The sequence below is a fragment of the Eurosta solidaginis genome, chromosome 2 (assembly GCF_040869045.1).
Source record: "Eurosta solidaginis isolate ZX-2024a chromosome 2, ASM4086904v1, whole genome shotgun sequence".
Classification (NCBI taxonomy): Eukaryota; Metazoa; Arthropoda; class Insecta; order Diptera; family Tephritidae; genus Eurosta; species Eurosta solidaginis.
Window position 1 is genome coordinate 256,463,566 of NC_090320.1, and position 19,394 is coordinate 256,482,959.

A 19,394-nucleotide genomic window follows, 5' to 3' on the forward strand; every position below is an offset into this window, starting at 1 on the left:
TAAGCAATTGTCAATGTTTCGGGAGCCATAACTCGAAGAAAAATTTACATATCGTAACAAAATTGGGTGCAAATATTTTCCTTATAGCAGAAAATATGTCTAGTAAAAATGGACGGGATCAGTTAAAGACCACGGCAATTTAGATATAAAACAAGTTTAAAAGGTTTAAAAGGGTCGTAGACTAGAATAATAAGCTATAACTTAGCAAAAAATAGTTTTGAATCAATGATATTTCACTTATCAAGTTTTATTGTAAGAGGAAATGGGGAGACATTTTTTTCTTAAACGGGCGGTGCAACGTGTTATGTATGAAAGTAATTTATCTGAAATTAAATGTGCAATTGAAGCTCACGCTGAGTATATAATGTTCGGTTACACCCGAACTTAGACACCTTTACTTGTTTTTATTTCGTTTTATTTTGATTTGAATTTGAATTTCGTGTGAAAGTCGACAAAACTGCACAATTTAATATTATTTTTATAGCTGCCATTATCCACATTCACATACATATGCACACTTTAGAATAATCCATTACACACACACATAAACACACACAATCTGTTACCCACCGACCGAAAGTTCTGCTTGTTTGTTGTTTGACTCGCTCGTAGGTACGTGTTATTGAATTTATGTGGCCAAAAGCGCGTATTTATCAAAGTGATAAATGATGTGTATGAGCAAGCGGCAATATAGGAAATCGCATACTGTCGTTTAATTAAAGCGCGCTTTGCTTACAACAACTGTCCTTGCTAAGCTTAGCTAAGCCTTATAGTTTGTGTTGTACGATATTTTGTTGGTGGCTTTTTTTTTTTTTGAGCTTGTTGCATGTGGAGCAAACATTTGTTAATTTTATTGCATTTACATTAATTGTATAAGTATCAAGTTTAATGTTAAGTGCAGTTCAATTAATTATGTAACAGAACTTTATATAAGAAATGTATATGTGTGTATATGAATAAATACTTAATGGTTTTAGATTTAAAAGAAAATGTGTATGTATATGTATATAGACGCGCTTTATAATTACATACGTCACATAGACTGCACAACATTTCCCGGGCCATTATCCGAGCGCTATATGATTTCAACAGGGGATGATCGGACTTACGGTGAAACCTCAAGTTTTCTGTAGTCGTTGGAACACATTCGTATGTTGAGCGCTCACCACTCTCTCGAAAACCTGACGGCGGCTTATCTATAGCGATAAGCTAATTAATTACAAGAATTATAAATATGTAGTCGCTTTAAAATGAGCTCAATAAATAGTATGTATCTAATACTATGCGTCTATACAGCGCTTTTAAAAAGATGCGCCAACAATTCCGGTTCACTCAAATCCATTTTATATTTCTGAACTATATCCTGCACTTTAAGTCGTCTCCGAACGTGTGGTGGTTGAAAACTGTAAGGAAAGTAAATGTTAGCAAATTATTCAAAAAAGAAACTTCTAGTACTTTTCTAATGTATTTGAAATTTTCACAACATTTTTTCTTCCGATGCTTTTCAAAGTTATTTTCTTTTCAAATGTCTATTATACCTTTCATGAACATGAAATATTAAATATTAACTTTGGTCCGATGTTTGTAACGTTAAGAAATATATAAGATAGACTCACCATTAAGTATACCGAATTGATCAGGGCGACGAACTGAGTTGATATAGCCATGTCCGTCTGTCCGTCCGTCTGTCTGTTTGAACGCAAACTAGTACCTCAAATTTTGAGATATCTCAATGAAATTTGCCACAAGGATGTATTTTTGTATTATATTAGACATTTGTCGGATCCGCTAGGATCGGACCACTATAACATATATCTCCCATACAACCGATCGCTCAGATAAGACGATTTTGGTCATTACTGCCGCAATTTAGAAAGTATAAACGTGAAACTCGGTGATGTATATTCTAATATATCATAGAAGATATCCTGAAAAAATCACTTTGATCGGACCTATATATAGTCATATCCCATACAACCGATCGTTCAGATAGAAAGATTTTTGGCCATTTCTCCTTTAATTTAGAAAGTATAAACGTGAAACTCGGTGATATATATTTTCATATATCATAGAAGATTTTCTGAAAAAATCACTTTGATCGGAGCTATATATAATATATATCCCATACAACCGATCGTTCAGATAAGGGGGTTTTTTGCCATTTTTTATTTTATATTTATCTTAAAAATCATTTAGGTATGTACATCTGTTCACTGTATATTTCTTATCTTATACATCCGATTATTTGGAGATTACGAACGGGATAAGATTATTGTTCAGCCCCATTCATGAAAGGTATGAAGTCTTCGGCACAGCCGAAGACAGTCCCGTCCTTACTTGTTTTTTATTGTTTTTGTTTTTTCATATTTTTTTTATTTTACTAATATGTTTTTTTTTTTGTATCTCCTTTAGCTTTGCTTTGCAAACGCTTTATTATTATTATTATTTTTTTCTTAATTTTTCTTATTCTTTTTATCCCATCGATTTATAGTTTTCCATGCCCTTTTATTCATTTTTTTTTTGCTTTTCTTTTTTATTTTCTATTTAATTCCAATCATATATATATTTTTTTTATTTAATATTTTTCTGTTTTTTTTTACATTCTTTTTTTTTTTTTGTTTTTGTCTCTTTTTTATTTTTTTTTTCACACTTTTTCTTTTATGTTTTTATCGATTTTTAAACACCGTTTTTGCATTTTTATATTTTCTTTTTTCATTTTATATTATCCTATTATATTTTGTTATATACTTTATGTATTTTTATATTTTTTTGTATATTTATATATTTTTTTTTTATTTTTATGTTTTTTTTTTGTATGTTTATACTTTTTTCGTTCTCAAATTTTTTCTGTCTGCAATTCTTATCCATTGACGTAGCCTGCTTTTTTAATTTCGTTAATTTTATTTACTAATTTTAAATATTTGAATAATTATATTTTTCATTTTTTGTTTTTTATTTCTACTTTTTAATCATTTAATTTTTTGCGTGACTTTAAGTGTTTTGTTATTATTTTTTTGTATAACGTAATTTTTTTTAATTTTGGCATTTTATTTTTAGGTTTTTTATTTTATTTAATATTTTTTTTTATCCTTACTTATTATAATTTGTTCCTATTTTTATCCTTTTTACTAACCCATTCGCGGTTTTGTATTTATATTTTAGTTATTTCTTTCCACTATTTTCATTATTTTATTTTATTATGTTATTACGATTTTTTTGTATATTTTCTCATATATTTTTTAATTATTTTTAATTTTTTATTATCGGAATGTATTTTGACTTTCTAGTTTGCTGGCTCGAGGACTATGTTTTTCGTTCTGCCAATATATTTCGAATTACCGTCGGTAATCGTCTTCAGGACAAACTAATAACAACATAAAGCATTAATATAATAAATAATTATCCCTACTACAAATTTATTCATATATGTACATACATTTATTTACACGTTTGTACTGCTTCACGTGGAGTATAATACTAACTCTTTTTTGATAACAAAAATCTGTACGCCTGTGCTACGTTCTCTACATCAGATTTGTAATTTATTCTCTTGTCTGTCGGTGTGTTGATTATGTGCAGCATTTCTAATGTGAATCTCTTCTTGTATTGTTTTTCTTTTTGGAGCACAGAAACTTCATCAAAGTTTGGTGAGTGTTCATTGCTTGCACAGTGGGCCATTAGGGCCGTTTTATGGTTCTGTGTTTGTTTACAATATTTAAAATCAGATTTTTGTTGTGCTAATCTGCTTTTTAATTTTGATTTTGTAGTTCCTACATAAAACTTGTTACAGGATTCGTTGGCATTACCTTTGCAAGGTATTTTATATATAATATTGCTTTTTTCCGCGGTTGGTATTTTTGACTTTGTTCTATTAAAAATGTGTTTTAGTGTGTTTACTGGTTTATGGGCTATTTTTATTTCGTTTTTGTTGTAGCAATCTGATTTCGTAAGCCGCTCTGATAATTGTGGTACATATACTACTTACTTGAATATCTTTGGCTCGTCTACTATTTTTATGTATTTTGTTTTTGTTTCTTTTTTAATTTTTTTTTTCTAATTATAATTTTTAATCTTTTCCTTTTATTTCCTTTAAAGTTTTCCTTTTTTCATTTTTTGTTAAATTTTTCTTTTAGTTTTTGTTTCTAATATTTTTATAGTTGTTTTTATTTTATTATATTTTTAATTTTATTTAATTTTAATTTTAAACAATTAAACAATTTTTTTTATATACATTAACCTGGGTCGATTTGTATGGACGAAAGCTAACCGATATGGCGCCATCGATTTTTCGATCGGATTTGGGCTCAGGAAAAAAAGTTCCACATACCCAAAATAATAATTTTCGAGCCTGCGAAAAAAAATGGCAAAAGGGTCAATTTTTCGACCAAAACACTCCCCAAAACCCAAAAAATATAAATGTAAATATTTTTTGGGTTTTGGGGAGTGTTTTGGTCGAAAATTTTACCCTTTCGCCATTTTTTTTTCGCAGGCTGGACTATTATTTTTTTGGGTATGCGTATTGGAACTTTTTTTCCTGAGCCCAAATCCTATCGAAAAATCGATAGCGCGATATCGGTTAATAGATAATATACATATTTAAATTGTTCTGGTTTCTTCGTTTTTATCATTTAAAATTTTTTTTTAACTGTTTTCATATATCTTTTAACTTTTTTATTCTTCTACTTTTTATATATTTTCATACAATTGTTTTGTTAAAATTTTTTTCTTTCAATTTAATTTTTTATTTATATTTTTTTGTGCTAAAAAAAATTTTTTTTACTCTAGAAGTTATGTTTTCTTCTTTTTCTAGATATTCTTGCCCCTTCCACTCACTTATCATTATCTAAACGCCTCCGCTTAGCCATATTATGAGCTGTTTGTCGCACCAAATTGCCCACCACACGCCGACTCAATACCATACCATCCACCAGGGGGGTAGCAAAACTCATACGGCCTGTTGGCCCTTGTAATTTCACACGTAACAATCCAGATTGTAAAGCATGTAAGAAAATGACATGACAGTCGCTAGCGCGTGGAATTTGCAATGCTTGCGTTTCCTCGCCAGTACGTGTATAAGCCAGCAAATCATCTGCAAGCGAACAAAAAAATCAAAAGCTTATGAGTATACGAGAGTCAAAAAAGGTAAAACGAACACACATCTCACTCATCCACGTACCTATTGGGAAATTTAAATGATCTTCAAACGATTCCAGCCATACAAGAAAAATCTTTGCTGGCGTTTGCGCTTGCAAACTTGGTTTCATTGCATTTGTTTTACGTCGTGTTGGTGGTATTGGTTCCTTCGTACCTGCTGCGCTAACACCACTACCACCCATTTTGGTATCCAATTCCAATGAGAGATTGCGGGATCTTAGTGTTTTTACAGCGTCGGAACTAACATCTGAGGTACGTGCCCAAACATTGCCTGTCGTCACCGACAATGCTGACGATTGTAGACTATCGCCCGAGGAATGGGAAGAACAGAGTGAGAGACAACTACCATCTATTTCACAATGTAAATTCCATTCAGTTGGTACTACAAATGCTATTTCGGAACTAACATCAGCCCAATATAGTACTTTAGATTCACCATTAAAACGTAAATCATTATTGATGTTGGTAGATTGGGGAAAACGATTATTTGTTTGCTTTTCTGCTTCGCGTTGTGTGGCGTTCTTCAGCGACCATGAGGTGTTGATAAAACCAGTCCAGCCGGAATGTTCTTCTAAGTCGACGGGCCAGCCTGTAGGGGATGATGGAAATGTATGAAGGATGTTACTTTAGTTTTATTCAAAACAGACTTAAGAAATTAATTAAAGCAGAGGGAGAAGGAGAAAATCACCAGTACAGAGAGAGGGAAAAGGTATAAGAAGCGGGACAGGGGCACGCAGGAAAACGGAGAGGCAAATGGAAACCAAGATTTACAGAACAGAGGGAGAGACTTGCAAATTCAAAGAGGGGACGCGGAGAGAGAGATGCGAAATAAAATCGATAAAAATGTTAAATTTTAGAAAATAACGATTTTTAACATAAAACCGACGGATGAGTGGATTATGACCCTATGTTGTTGTTGGGCGTTTTTTATTGGGAGGCGAGATAGGGTGAAATATTCACCATCAAAAACTCAGACCAAAATACTGTGGCGAATGTTGACATCACTAGGATGTTAGTAAATAATCACGCAACAACAAAAATATGAAGCAGCGACTCTTATGAACATGTAAACATTAAAGCGAGTCACGTTGGTGTAGATGAACACATGAATTTAATCCATTTACACACGTACATAAAAGGCGACGAAGAATAACTCACGCACAACATGTATTCATCAGCCGAAGTTGGTTCTCACACATACACACGTATATAGCTGGTAACCAAGCAGGAGATTCTAGAAGGTGAAACGTCTAGGCCTTTGGAGTAATATGCTGACAAGGCAACAGAGAGTATAAAAGCAGCGCAAACTGAGGAATTACGGATCAGTTTTGATTTAAACACGCTATTGGTTGTGAAGTATAATTGTGAAGTACTACTAAATGAAGACCAGTTTGCAATACTGAATATTAGAGTGATATATTCAACAGTTTAGCGATTCGAACGTTAGCAGAAGGTTTCAAGTAAGCGGAATTTCCCTAAATTCGTTACAATACCATAACTGCTTTTTTTTTTTTTTTGATTATGACAAATGTTATATTTTCTTACATTTTCCCCCCCAACTTACCCAAAGTCAACAGCATATGCCCGAAATGTGCATCCAATGTACGCACATTTTCATCGCTCATATTGCCAATAATCTCTTGTGCCATTGTTTGTCCCGTCTTAACATAGAACACATGTACCGTATCGTAAGTGCGTGCACTCAATTTATCCAACATACCCAATTCTTGAGCAAATTGATTACGTTTTGTATCCAATACGATGAGTGGACGTTGTGCGGGGGCGCCTAATGATTCCGCTGGATTATTCGGATTACGTTCTTCGAATGTGAGGAAACCAAAATTTGAAAGGAAAAGACGTGCAGCTTGAAATTCATGACACACCGATGGTGGTACGCTCTCCTGGGCATGTGACAAACTATCAGCGCTATTATCAGTTGCAGCCCAAGCTAATTTCTCATCAATACTTTGATTTTCAATCATTGTCTCTAATTGACGTATATTTTCGATGCCATATTGTTCACGTATCTGTTCGAGCGTAGGTATGGAATAATCAGCGACGCATGGGGTCACCTTATCAACACCGTCAGGAAAGAATTTCTGATCGAATTCTATACGTAGTGGGGTATCGTTCATGGGTATGGGGCGACCAGGATTTACAGCATGGTATTTTGTACCAGATTTGCTTCGTGGCAAATGACGCAGCTGCATGGTCCAAGCATGACGACCGAATGGGCCACGTATTAGCACTGGAAGAGATGAAAGAATTAAATTAGAGAGTTTTGCAAATAATGTCATAAATAGTGCGATCTATCAAGCGTTGAGGTGAAATTGTCCTAAGAAGCATGGAACTGTTAAAATGCTACGCCTTTGGAAGGATGAACGAAATATGGCCTTACCCTGAATATAATGTTTAAGCAGGCGTATGATACGTAATTTTCTTAAAACCGTCCTGCCCGAGACTCGTGAGATTGAAAATTTGGCTTTCAAGATTCTCGGCATTCAATTTGCTCGATGTATTGCCAGTATTATACGTAGCGAGCTTCTCGACATTAAATTTAATCGCTGAATTTGCAATATTGTCTGCAGAGCTTGCGATTTCTTCTCGAAATTTTCGCTGGTGGTGTTGGAGAAGAAATCGTAAGCCATATATAATACTGTCCGTGCAGCGATTTTACTGAATGCTGAGATGCTCGCGAGCTTTACGAGTACATCGAGAATCTCGCAGAAAGCCGATACTGGCGAGATATATCTGCTCCAACAAGTTCGAGAAATCGTAAGGTTTACTGAAAATGGCGGCAGTGGGAAACGTTTTGAAAGTTTTTAAAGAACGACATTCCTCTACTTAAAATGAGAGTAAGCTTTGACACATTTTGATAGTTGAGCTTTGGGATGAGCTTCCGTCAAACTATTCGTAAAAATGAAAACAAGTTATGGATCTAATTAGTACACGTAACCATTGGTTCACATATTTCCTTAATCAGATGCACCATTTCGGAACTATTGTGATTCGATTCGATCACGGATCGTAGCACAAGATACGGGTCCAGAATTTTTTTAAATAACTCAAACGAAAGCAGTTTCAGGTGCTAGAGCTTTTTACGAGCTTTTCTACAAGCTTTCAGGATTGAACGTTTGCATTTATCTATTTATGTGATGTAGATATTTTCAACTTAAACAAAACTTTCAGAAATCAAAGCTTTTTCTGTAGCTTTCCCAAAACTTTTTGTTTGGAAGTTTGTATCTTAAGCAGTGATGGGCACACATATATATTTACAAAATGCGAATGTGGTTAAAGCTTCGCTACAGCCGAAAAAGTTTGGACTGTTGAATACCAAACAAATTTGGGTTTTAAAATAACGAATTCAACTTTGGAGGAACACAACACTATTGCAAAACACGCTTTAAATTTAGACTAAATACGTAAGTTGAAAACAAAAAAAACAAAAACACCCCTACACATCACATTTGCTTTCAAGAAAAATTGATAAAAGTAAACGCGAATAGAAAGCGCGCGAATAGGGAACGCCAACAGAGATGAATTCAAGAATTGTGTGGTGTAAAATGCAACCAACCTTCTGGCTCACCGCTGAACGTCGCACAGTGGCGCCTTTTGAGTTTTTTCTTTGCAAAAATCATAACTTTTGAACCAATGAAGATATTTTAAAAATTTCAAATGCAAATGAAAGCTAATTATTTGAAGTTTTATTGTGTGAAAGCTTAGAATATCATAGATACAGGGTGCTTCGAAAAAATGCTTCAAAGTCGAAAATTTTTAGAAAAATGCAAAAAGAAAATGTTTTTAGTAAAAAATAAAAATAATAAAATAAGATTTGCCTTATAACGACGTATTTAAGCATTAAATAAGATAAACTAATGATTTTGATAAGATAGCGTGGCACTGCACACTTATGATAAAAAGTTGTATCTAAGTAGTCACGTAATCTAGTCACGTAACTACCAAAATCGATAGACGTATTGTTTCTTTTAAATGGCAATACTCTTATAAAACTCAAATGTCCGTTTTTGGTGCCACAATAACAAGGTGCTTCAAAATTCATCGTAAAATTTTACGTTTTTTTTTTTTTAATTTACAAGCCAAATATGTATTTTATTAATAAGTAAAAGTTATTGAAAGTGGTTCAATGAAATTTTATTTGAGCTAAAGATTAAACAGCCAACGAATTTAGGAAAAGGGGAGTGGCACTGTCCATTTATGCTAAAAAGTTTGATCTTAGTAACCGCTTTACCAATTTGTACCAAACTCGATAGACGTATTGATTTCTATAAAAATTTAACACTCGTTTGAAGGCGAAATGCCTAAACTTTAAAATAAATTTGATAAGATTTAGAGAAATGCAATAACGAAAAGTATATATTTATAAATTACTAAATTAATTAATTCTTTTATTTGAAAGAAAAAATTAACTTGTACATAGATATCTTATTTTTCAATAAAGTAACAAAATTGATTAGTAAATCTCTTTTTCATTGTTGTGATAAGAAGTCAGAAACTTATTTTATCTTAACATAGTCATCGTCACTGGAACATATATCTAACAAAGCAACCATTTCTGAGCTATACGCATCTGTAAGACCTTTTTGTGTTCTTACATACCTCATAGATGATATGACTGGATCAGAAGAGATAGCTAACATCTTGAAAAGGTTTTAGTTTTGTCTAACTCGTGTTACTTTGCAGGTGTTCATACATCTATATCTTTTGTAGTCCTTGTTCTTAGATTCTTGAGCTTCTTCAGACAATTCTCCTAATGGTAAGCACTGGTACTCTATTAAATCTTTTCCATGTGCTAAAATTTTATGTACCGTTGGTGTACGTTTCTTCTCAGGTTACTTTTGATGTAGCAACTCTGTAGTTTTAGATGCATATTCTCCAAATTTGGGTCCATTAACTGGTTCATGGCAGTTTAAACTATTTAAAATTACTCCCAATCTTTTCACAATATCTCTATCAACTCCTGTTATGCGAGCAGTCACTTCATCGTTTTCAAAAATTCGTCTTGAGGAGTTACCATCATTTGTATTTCCGTATCCATAATTTGGACAGTCTCTAAGGCCAAACTCTTTATAGAATGCATCCTTAATTATTTTTTTTCTCCCGTTTTGTTTCTTCTTACATGTTGTATTGTCGTCGAAAACTCCTTGTTGTGGTAGTGTATAAGCCAGCTTCCAAACAAATTCCACACATCTTATCCTAGCATGCAAAGGAGATATTCCATACTCATAATTTAGTTCGTCAGTTATTGAATCATCAAGATTTTCAAAGTCCTTTTGGCTCTTCTTACAAATTGGACATTCATTGTAGATGTCGTATTTGTTATTAAGTTCAAAACTTTTCCATCGACCATTGTTAGAAAAAAATCATGCTTTATTGTAATGACTTCCACTCTTCAATTTCAATTATTGTTGGTTCTAATTTGGCAATTTGATTTTTTATATCACTCACTGTAGCTTTTATGAGTTCCGAAGACTCCTTCTCGTATTTAAATAATATCGGGCGGCACAATATAGTTGATGACGGACGTTGATTTTTCCAATATTCTGAAGCTTCACCTTTTAGTCGTAATGGAACAATAGAAGCCATAAACATATTACTATCTCTAATTGTTTTATCGTCTACATTTATTCTTTGTTTATATGCGCTTTGTCCTGATGATCCATCACAGCCCCACTTAGTTATCAATACTAGCTCCTTTGGCAGTGATTTCAACTTTTCTTCAGTAAAACTTTGAAGGCGTTGTGTAGACGTATGATCCATTAGGTTTTGTAGCTCAATTTAAGCTGATACTTCGGTTATTTTGGGACTTAGAGGAACTGCTTCTTTCTTGGCTTGAGTAATTTTTTTGTATCCATGTAAAATATCGGCATTACGTTGCAATAATGACTTACGCAATATAATATATTTTTTCTTCATTAAACCGACATCTATAAACAGCGCCAAAGCTTCTTCGGGAGTGTATTTCCTAGGTAGCGCATTTGGTGGCGTGGGAATGCTGTTTTTGATCCTCATCAGTCGCACTGGACTTGCTACCGCAACTGCTTCTGTTATATGAGACTTCACGTTTCCTTCGTCTTTTTTATATTTAATAACCAGTGCTTCTGAAAGATGAGTCGTGGCCATAGCGTTTGTGGTATCAGACAGCTTCCTTTTCCTTGTGTAGGTAGAACACTCTTCTATGGGTTTTGTTGGTCTCCCTCTAGTTGGATTGGTTGACGTGCTAGGCGTTTCTTCATCCAAAAAAGTTTTGTCAGCTAGCCACTTTTCATGATTACTTAGAAATTTTGAATTTTTACGATAGACGTCCTTCCATTTTCTTTCTATCATAATGCATTGTAAACCAATTTTTTCTTCCATGCCTTCCTTTTCTTTAAGGCTTGTTTCACTCGCTAATTCTCTCATAATAGCCTCAACGAAGTCCCTTCTTGACTTTGTAGATTTAAGCACCGCAAATAGTTTCGAGTTTTCTAGATACATATTAGAATTGGCTTCGAGTGTATCTGACTAAATATTAAACTGTGAACTATATTTAAAAATACTATTCACTTTATTTAAGTAAACAGAATACTTAGTTCCTTAATCTCCAAAAGACGAATGATAATGTGGATTGTATGATGGATAGCTTTATATACCTACTCAAATTATTAAAATGAATTTCAGGCATACAATTCGTAACTAAAAAAATGTATGTTCTTAACAAGTTCCAATAACAAAAACTACATTACGGCCGTACTGAAGTATATATACCTGCTCAGGCGCGTATTTATGCCCAAGGTTGTTTAACTTTATTTGATGTAAAAAGTGAAGTTGCAGCTGGACGCAGGTAGACTTTATGAATTTAGGTAACTACTGTTAATTTGACGGAGCACATATTTTAACATTTTTTTCCCCCATCAAAGTTTTAAAAAGGGCCTAAAAATAGGCATTTCGAAAAACAGGTATATCCGCCAACTTTTAACAAAAAAAAAAGCAATTTTTTTTCCATCCTAAATTAAATTGTCTTTAATTGATATACAAGAAAACGACAACCGGCCGCCTTATTTACTCACAAAACCATTTTAAATACAGCGAAAAAGAAGAAAAATTTCAAATTTTTCCCAATGTTGAAAATTGGTCAACTTTGAGCGGCTCTACCTGGTAAACTATAGTTTTCTGTGAAAAAACAGTTGTATATTCTTGATTTAGCGAACGCTTTCATGATTTTTTTGATTTTTGCCATTCGCGAGATTCTCGCCTTTGCCTTCTCGCGAGATTCTCGAATCTGGAATTACTCGTAACGCTCGCTAGATTCACTCGAATTACTCATAAAGGTCGCGAGATTCTCGAATCTCGAGTTACTCGTAAGGCTCGCGAGCTTCTCGACATTCAACTTAATCGTCTAATTGGCTGTTTTATATAGAGCTTACGATTTCTTCTGGAGAACAAGCCAAAATGTCCGCAAAACCACGAGTAAAAAACCCCGAAATGTATAGAATATTGCCAATGCACCGACTGAATTGAAAGTCTAGAAGGTCGGGAGTATTACGAGTAGTTCGAGATTCGAGAATCTCGCTAGCCTTACACGTAATTCGAGATTCGAGAATCTTGCGAGAAGCCGTGTTCTTGATGCCTCGTTAAAAAATAAATATTGCGAACAAAATTATATGTATAATAAATATGTTTTAAGTTAAATGTCATTGAAGCAATATAATCAACAAAAAAGTCACAAGTAAAAAAAACCAAGTGTATAAATAATGTCTATACAGCGATTAAGTAAGAATGTCGAGAAGCTCGCGAGATTTACGAGTACTTCGTGACACGAGAATCTCGCGAGAAGTCAAGTTCTACATTTCTCGGATCTCGAAAATTTCGCTTGTGTTCGAGAGAAAACGTAAGCTCTAAAATAAACCGATCTATTCAGGAGTAATAAACATTTTTTAACAGTTATTTTAACAACAACATCGAATGAATAAAAATATTTATAATGTTGTAATAATAATACCTTTAAATAAACAACTTACATGTAACAGTCGGCTGTGGATCCTCAGCATTGCCCAGTGGCTCCTCCAAAAGCGCCAATATAGTCGAGTTTTCCGTCACGAAATATTTAAATTTTGCAATAGCTTGTTCAGTTGTTATAGACAAACCACCAGTACCACCACTACCAGCACTTGTACCCTCCGGCATTGAGTTGCAATGTTTCATTAAAGCTACTTCATCCAAAAGAGATGAAATCGATTCTGGGCCACATTCACTGGGAAAATAGCCAACTTGCTCGAGTATAATAGTGAGTAGACTTTCTGCAGCATCACGTACGCGCATCGATGCTGGTTTCAATTCCTTTTCATCCTTGAATTTTGGTATATCACCAGTTTTGCTGACACTTTTCGTGCCGGAAATACCCAATTCGACCACTTCCAATACAGTTTGTAAACAATCCTTGTCCTGCAGCAAATATGGATGTTGCATCAGCCAAGCGGATGTACATTGGAAGGCTGCGACAATGGTGCTGTGTAAATCTTTGCTATGTGCTGGCGGTGGACGCGAACACTGATAACATATATAATCGCAGATCCATTTAACGGCTCGTTTACATTCTAACGCGTCTGTGGATATTATAGTTAGATTTTGACTTGGTTCTTCAATTTTAACTAAGGATTCTATGTGATTTGATTTTGAATTTGAGTTTGAATTGGATTTTCGATTGTATTGTAGAATTTGCAACCCATAATGTTTATTATATTTTTAAGTATGGATGTTTTTTGCGATTTTTTTATATATTTTACAATTTGGTTGATATATTTTTTTTTTTTTGGGTGTACGAATATTTGTTTGAGAGTTTTTTTAACGAATTGATGAAGAAAATGTACAAAGAAAAACATGAAAAATGGTACGTTTAATTAACCCGTTTCGCCCGTTAATAACAAAAAAATTCAAATTAAATATACAAATAACGGTTTTAGTATGAGAGTGTGTTAGTTGATGCATGTATGTGGGAGAATATGTGAGAGAGAGCGAGCCATGAGTTAGAGCGTAAAAAAAAGTTTTAATATTTACAAAATTAAAACGCGATAAACGTTTGTGATGAAAATGAAAGAAAAGAAACAGAGAGAGTACGAAAAAAGTTGTTAGTAAATAGAGAATTAGTTTTATATACCAGTTGTAAATTTCCTAGCTAAAAGGCAGCGATAAATATATACGTTTTATTTATAAGTTATTAATTATATACAATTTAATTTAATGTAGCAAAAGAATGATGATGAAAAGGACATTTAGTACAGTGGGAAAGTTGCATAAATTAGATGAAGAAAAAAACAGTTTTTTTCAATAGTGCACAAAAAGATCGGATGCGTTGGTTAGTGTAGTAGTTGATTACAATTTAACAATAAATGTTTTAAGTATAGTTTTTTATTAGTTGTTGCATTTTTTCGGGGGGAGAGAAGAAACAAGAGAAGAAATGTATGCATTTATTACATTTTTATATAATACTTTTTGAGCCTTAACTTAATGCTTGAATTTTTTTTTTTTTTTAATCTAGAAAAAAATCGAAAATAATATAAAAAAGCGTACATGCATATTTTTAGATTAAAAATTAAAAACCGTAAACTTCTCATTAAACTTAAAAAATTTTCACATTTTCTTACTTTTTTAATAAAATTTTTTTTTTTTAATTTTTAACTCTCTGGTCAACAAAATTTGTTCAGAGATGAAATAATTTAGGCTCGTCGGCAGCTTTACCACAAACTGAACTTAGTTCTCCGGACACATCAGAAAGTGCGTGTCTCAAACCATTTAAGGCTACCAATTTTCTTCTCCAAACTTCAACAAAATATTCAAAAACAACATTTACTGAAATCCACATGTTCGACACTTTCATTAATTGAGAAAATTCTTCGTCGTACTAGAAATACGACAGCTAGTCACATTGTTATACCTTTAATTGTGCATGACTTAGCGTTGGTCTAATACAGTGGTGGTCACCTTAAAAGCACACTTTTTATTTTAGACAATATTAACATTCGCTTTTATCATTCACTGTTTTGTTAATTTTCAATTAAAATATAAAGCTTGCACTTTCTCATTTCCTAAGAATTCAAGTTCAGTACTCAAAATAAAAATATCAGTAATCCAAGTAAAAAGCTGCAACCATACAAATAAAAACCCGAAAATTACGATACACAAGTTACTTTCCCCTTAAATTAAAACTGGACTCATTGAAGAAGATGCGCAAACATCGAAACGCGGGAAAAGGAAAATTTAAATTTTGCCTTATCATTACTTGAATTAAGGCTCCAATACAGTACACAAAATTTAGAACGAATCGACAATAATATGAGAATAACTCAAACTTTTAGTAGGAAGGATGGACAAAATGTTATTTTCAAATATGAAATCATGCATTAGTACTAGCATGGCCAAATTTCCCGTATTGGCCGGGACATTCCGTATTTTTCACAAATTTTAAAGTGTCCCGCCGGGAAATGCTATGTCCCGGCATTTTCACTATATCAAAATTAGTAAATTATAATCTACTCGAAACATGGCCATATTTGCGGCTTCGATTGTATTCAGCTCATTAGCATATTGCATGCAACTCTGTAAAGAAGAAAAATGCATCCCAACCCTGCAAAAATCGTGTGACCAAAAACGCACACAGCCACACGGCACGTTCACATTAATAGGAACGAAACAGAAAAGTTGGTGAAAAATCTACTCTCGCCCATGCAAATGTGACTATGAATATCATTACTACAATGACCGGGCACAATGACCGTAAATTTCTAGTCAGATTACATGGAGAGTTTTTGCAGGGTACTGTGGTTCTGAATATTGTCAATGTTTGACATTTCGCACACCTAAATATTCATTTTGCATGGGGAAGTATTGTGTTTTAAAATAACGTTTGGAAAATGAACCCATAGAATGTGAATTCACATTAAACACAGTAAACGTATTAATTGTTAGCCTGTTTCATAAAATTATTTGTTATAAATAAATGAGTTTAAAAAGTTTAATTCTATCTAAAAATTATTTCGCCGAATGAGCAATCCATACAAATATATAGATGTTTCTTATTTTTCAAATGCCCCGGGAAATTTTTAAAAATTCCGGGAATTTGGCTCAAATTTGAGGTTTGTCCCGGGAACCCGAAATAAAAATCTGGCAACCCTAATTAGTACAGTTGATGGCTATTGATAAATTAAATATTTTTTATTAAAAAAAACTTTCGCGCGCGATTTAGCTCCGAAGATACGTATTTAGACTGAGCTTCTCTTACATTTGTATAATTATTTCTAACGTTGTAGGTTAGTAAGTGCCATTCGGTATAAAAGATTTTTAAAATAATTTTCTTTCTTTAGTTTACGGAAAGGAAAGCTATTTATTAATGAAAGGATATTGACTACTAAGCGGAAAATAAATTTTCAGCGTTTAAAAAAAACGTCGTATAAAAGAAATTGTTTGAAGGATGAGGTTCTGGATCGAATTTAGAGATAGCGTTATTAGATAAAGCTCCAAACTAATTCTTCAAACAAGTTTCCTGAGATAGGACGCCTTTGAAGCTGATGGGTATAGGCTGATCCTCCACTCAAGCGTCGAAAAGTTATCTAGCACCGAAGAAACGAATTAAAAGGACCATATATCGCCCAGAAAACAACCGACATTTTCTGTTTTTTTTTTTTACAAATTTTATAGTACATGGAACACCCAGTATGAATGCAAATCAAGCAAACCACCATATATGAATATAATACAAAATATATATAAATATCCAAAAAGGAAATATGTAACATTTGCTGACAAAACCCATAACCAATTTGGAATACCAATGCAACACTTATGAAATCTTACCTGAGTCGCGAATATGCAAACGCGCCAAGCCGGATAGTAATTCCAAAGCGGCTAAAGAAACATTCAAATCAGTTTTCCATGATGAAATCAAACGATGACAAACCAAATAGGTGGCACGCACGAATAAGGCATGTGCATTATCTAAAGGCATTGAGGAAGATGGAAATGAGATAGATAGAGAAAAAAAAACAGATTATAATCAATAAATATTACTATAAAAAACAGCAACATGTAAACAACAATTCAATTACAACATGGCAAACAATTGCAATAACAATTATAAGCTGATTTTCAAATAAAGTAAACAACAGTAAATATTTCAGAAAAAACTATGCAGCTATGTACAATTGAATCCAAAATTATTTAGAGCACTTACTAATTTGGCGCAAAAATCAAAAGGCAATTACAAAAGTAATGGTAAAAAACGCAAAAACAAATTTAAAAGCAAAAAACAAAATTACCATAAACTGAAGCACTCTCAAACTCATGTAGTAATTCCATAGGGAAATCATCGGATATGGTAATGCTGGGGAAATCATGTTGTGATGAGTTATCACGTCCCGCGTAAGCTCCACTACCTCCAGTCATAGCAGCGCTGCCCGAGGCCAACGTAGCACCACCAACGCCGCCAATTGTTGCAGCGCTATGACCACCTAAACTAGAATTGCCAGCGCTGGTTATTGATGCAGAGCGTTCTGAGCAAGCTATGTGCCAAGCAGTGTGTTATTGTTGTAACAAACGTTTTTATTTTTTAGCGGGTGTTGGTTTATGATGTGATTTGACGATAATGATCATTGCGTATGGTAGTATTTACAATGATATTTTTTTTTCAATTTTTTTTCAGGCACGTGAATAAATGAACATCAGAAATTAAACAAAAAAGAAAAATAAGAAATTACAATAAACATATAAGGGGGTTTTGCGGTAAATGATGAATATACAAATGTAAAATAATAAAGAAGCACATAATATAAAAATTAAAACTTTTGAATTTAACAAAAAAGTGACATTATGCTTAAAAATAGGCCTAAATAGTTGTATACATATGCAGCTAATTTAAAACATGGGTCGCACACAAAGTAGTAAGATTAGGACCTAGGGTAACATCCGAATTTGACCTTCAACCTACTTTTTAACATTTAATTTTTTAACCTCTATACTTTATCTGTATTCCCACCTACCTCGATAATGCGTTAGCCGGTAGTTGCTAGTTTATGGGTTGTTTTCGAGGCCTTGTCAGATCAAGTCAAATTCGAGTCTATTTCAGAATAATTTGAGGACTATTTTGGCATTATTTCGTAGTTGTTCCGGAATCATTTCGGGTCTGTTTTCGGATTTAATGAGGGACTATATTCAGGTTGTTTCGGAATTGCTTTTGGACTACTTCGAGATAATTTCGGGACAATTCGGGATAACTTCGGAATTGTTTCGGAATCATTTCGTGGTTAAATCGTGATCATTTCTATATCATTTTGGGAGCGTCTACAGAAAATTTCGGGATTGTTTTCGGGGTAATTTCCAAACTATCTTCCGCTCGTTTCGGTACTGATCTCGGGATCCTTTCTAAACTACAACGGAATAATATCGAAATCGGCATGAGTTCGGAGTTGTTTCCGGGTTATTTCGCGATCATTTCGAGATAATTTTGTTAATGTCCCCGGACTATTTTGAGTCTGTATTCGGAATATTTCGCGAAATGTTTCGGAGCTACCGATATTTATGTTTTTGGTATTATTCGTTTCGAGAGTTTCGGAGCTATGTCGAGATAATTTGGGCATTATTTCGTGGCTGGTTTCGGGATAGCTCAGGCAACCGTTCGTCTCGAGATTGTTTCGCAAATATTATGGACCATTTTAATTGCCTTCGGGATAATTTCGGTTCTATTTTGGCATTATTTGAATAATCATTCCGGAGCTTTTTCTAGTCCATTTCTTTCTAGCGCCAATTTTTTGACGATGTTACTATACAGCTGGAAGTTTATCGATATTCATCATATCGTTTGTTTTAGAAAAAATAGTACAATCGATTTAAAATATTCATCGAGCACAGATAAAGTTTTATTTTCCGCGGTGTTTTATTGATATTAAGCCTTGCTATGTTGGGGATTAGTGCTTGCGAAATTCATATTGCTACAGGCTTCGTGAAGGAGGTAAACTCTGCACTCTCACACAGTGGACTCATTTAGTCTATGTGAGGTCCGCACGGAGCGGCTAGTTCAACCTGGATTCTCATAAACATAGTTTAGTCTTTGTTTGTCAGGCATTTTGAAACTAGCAGTGAGCGATCAAATCGGTATCCTGCCCTAAATTTTTAAGCTGTCGGTATTAACTAAAACTCAATTAATAATATCGATAGGTTATCGATATTTTTCCCACTTCTACTCTACTGCTCAT

The 19,394-nt window shown here is 33.6% G+C and overlaps 1 protein-coding gene across 9 annotated transcripts in view; it reads right to left on the reverse strand.

Annotated features, from left to right (window-relative positions):
- Nucleotides 1–789: 789 nt before the first annotated feature.
- The window catches only part of LOC137240831 (ral GTPase-activating protein subunit beta), a 45,756-nt gene continuing 27,151 nt past the window's right edge, over nt 790–19,394 (reverse strand). For 4 of the 9 annotated variants that reach the window (XM_067767665.1, XM_067767664.1, XM_067767661.1 and 1 more), the window contains 7 exons: nt 17,463–17,705; nt 17,002–17,142; nt 13,173–13,811; nt 6,719–7,402; nt 5,177–5,743; nt 4,834–5,089; nt 790–1,403 (listed from right to left, as the gene is read on the reverse strand). In XM_067767665.1, coding sequence (XP_067623766.1) covers nt 1,289–1,403; nt 4,834–5,089; nt 5,177–5,743; nt 6,719–7,402; nt 13,173–13,811; nt 17,002–17,142; nt 17,463–17,705 — 2,645 coding nt within the window. In that variant the 3' untranslated portion in view covers nt 790–1,288. Of the gene's footprint in view, nt 1,404–4,833; nt 5,090–5,176; nt 5,744–6,718; nt 7,403–13,172; nt 13,812–14,308; nt 14,327–17,001; nt 17,143–17,462; nt 17,706–19,394 lie in introns of all 9 variants that reach the window. The other 5 variants (XM_067767666.1, XM_067767660.1, XM_067767659.1 and 2 more) reach the window with 4 other exon arrangements.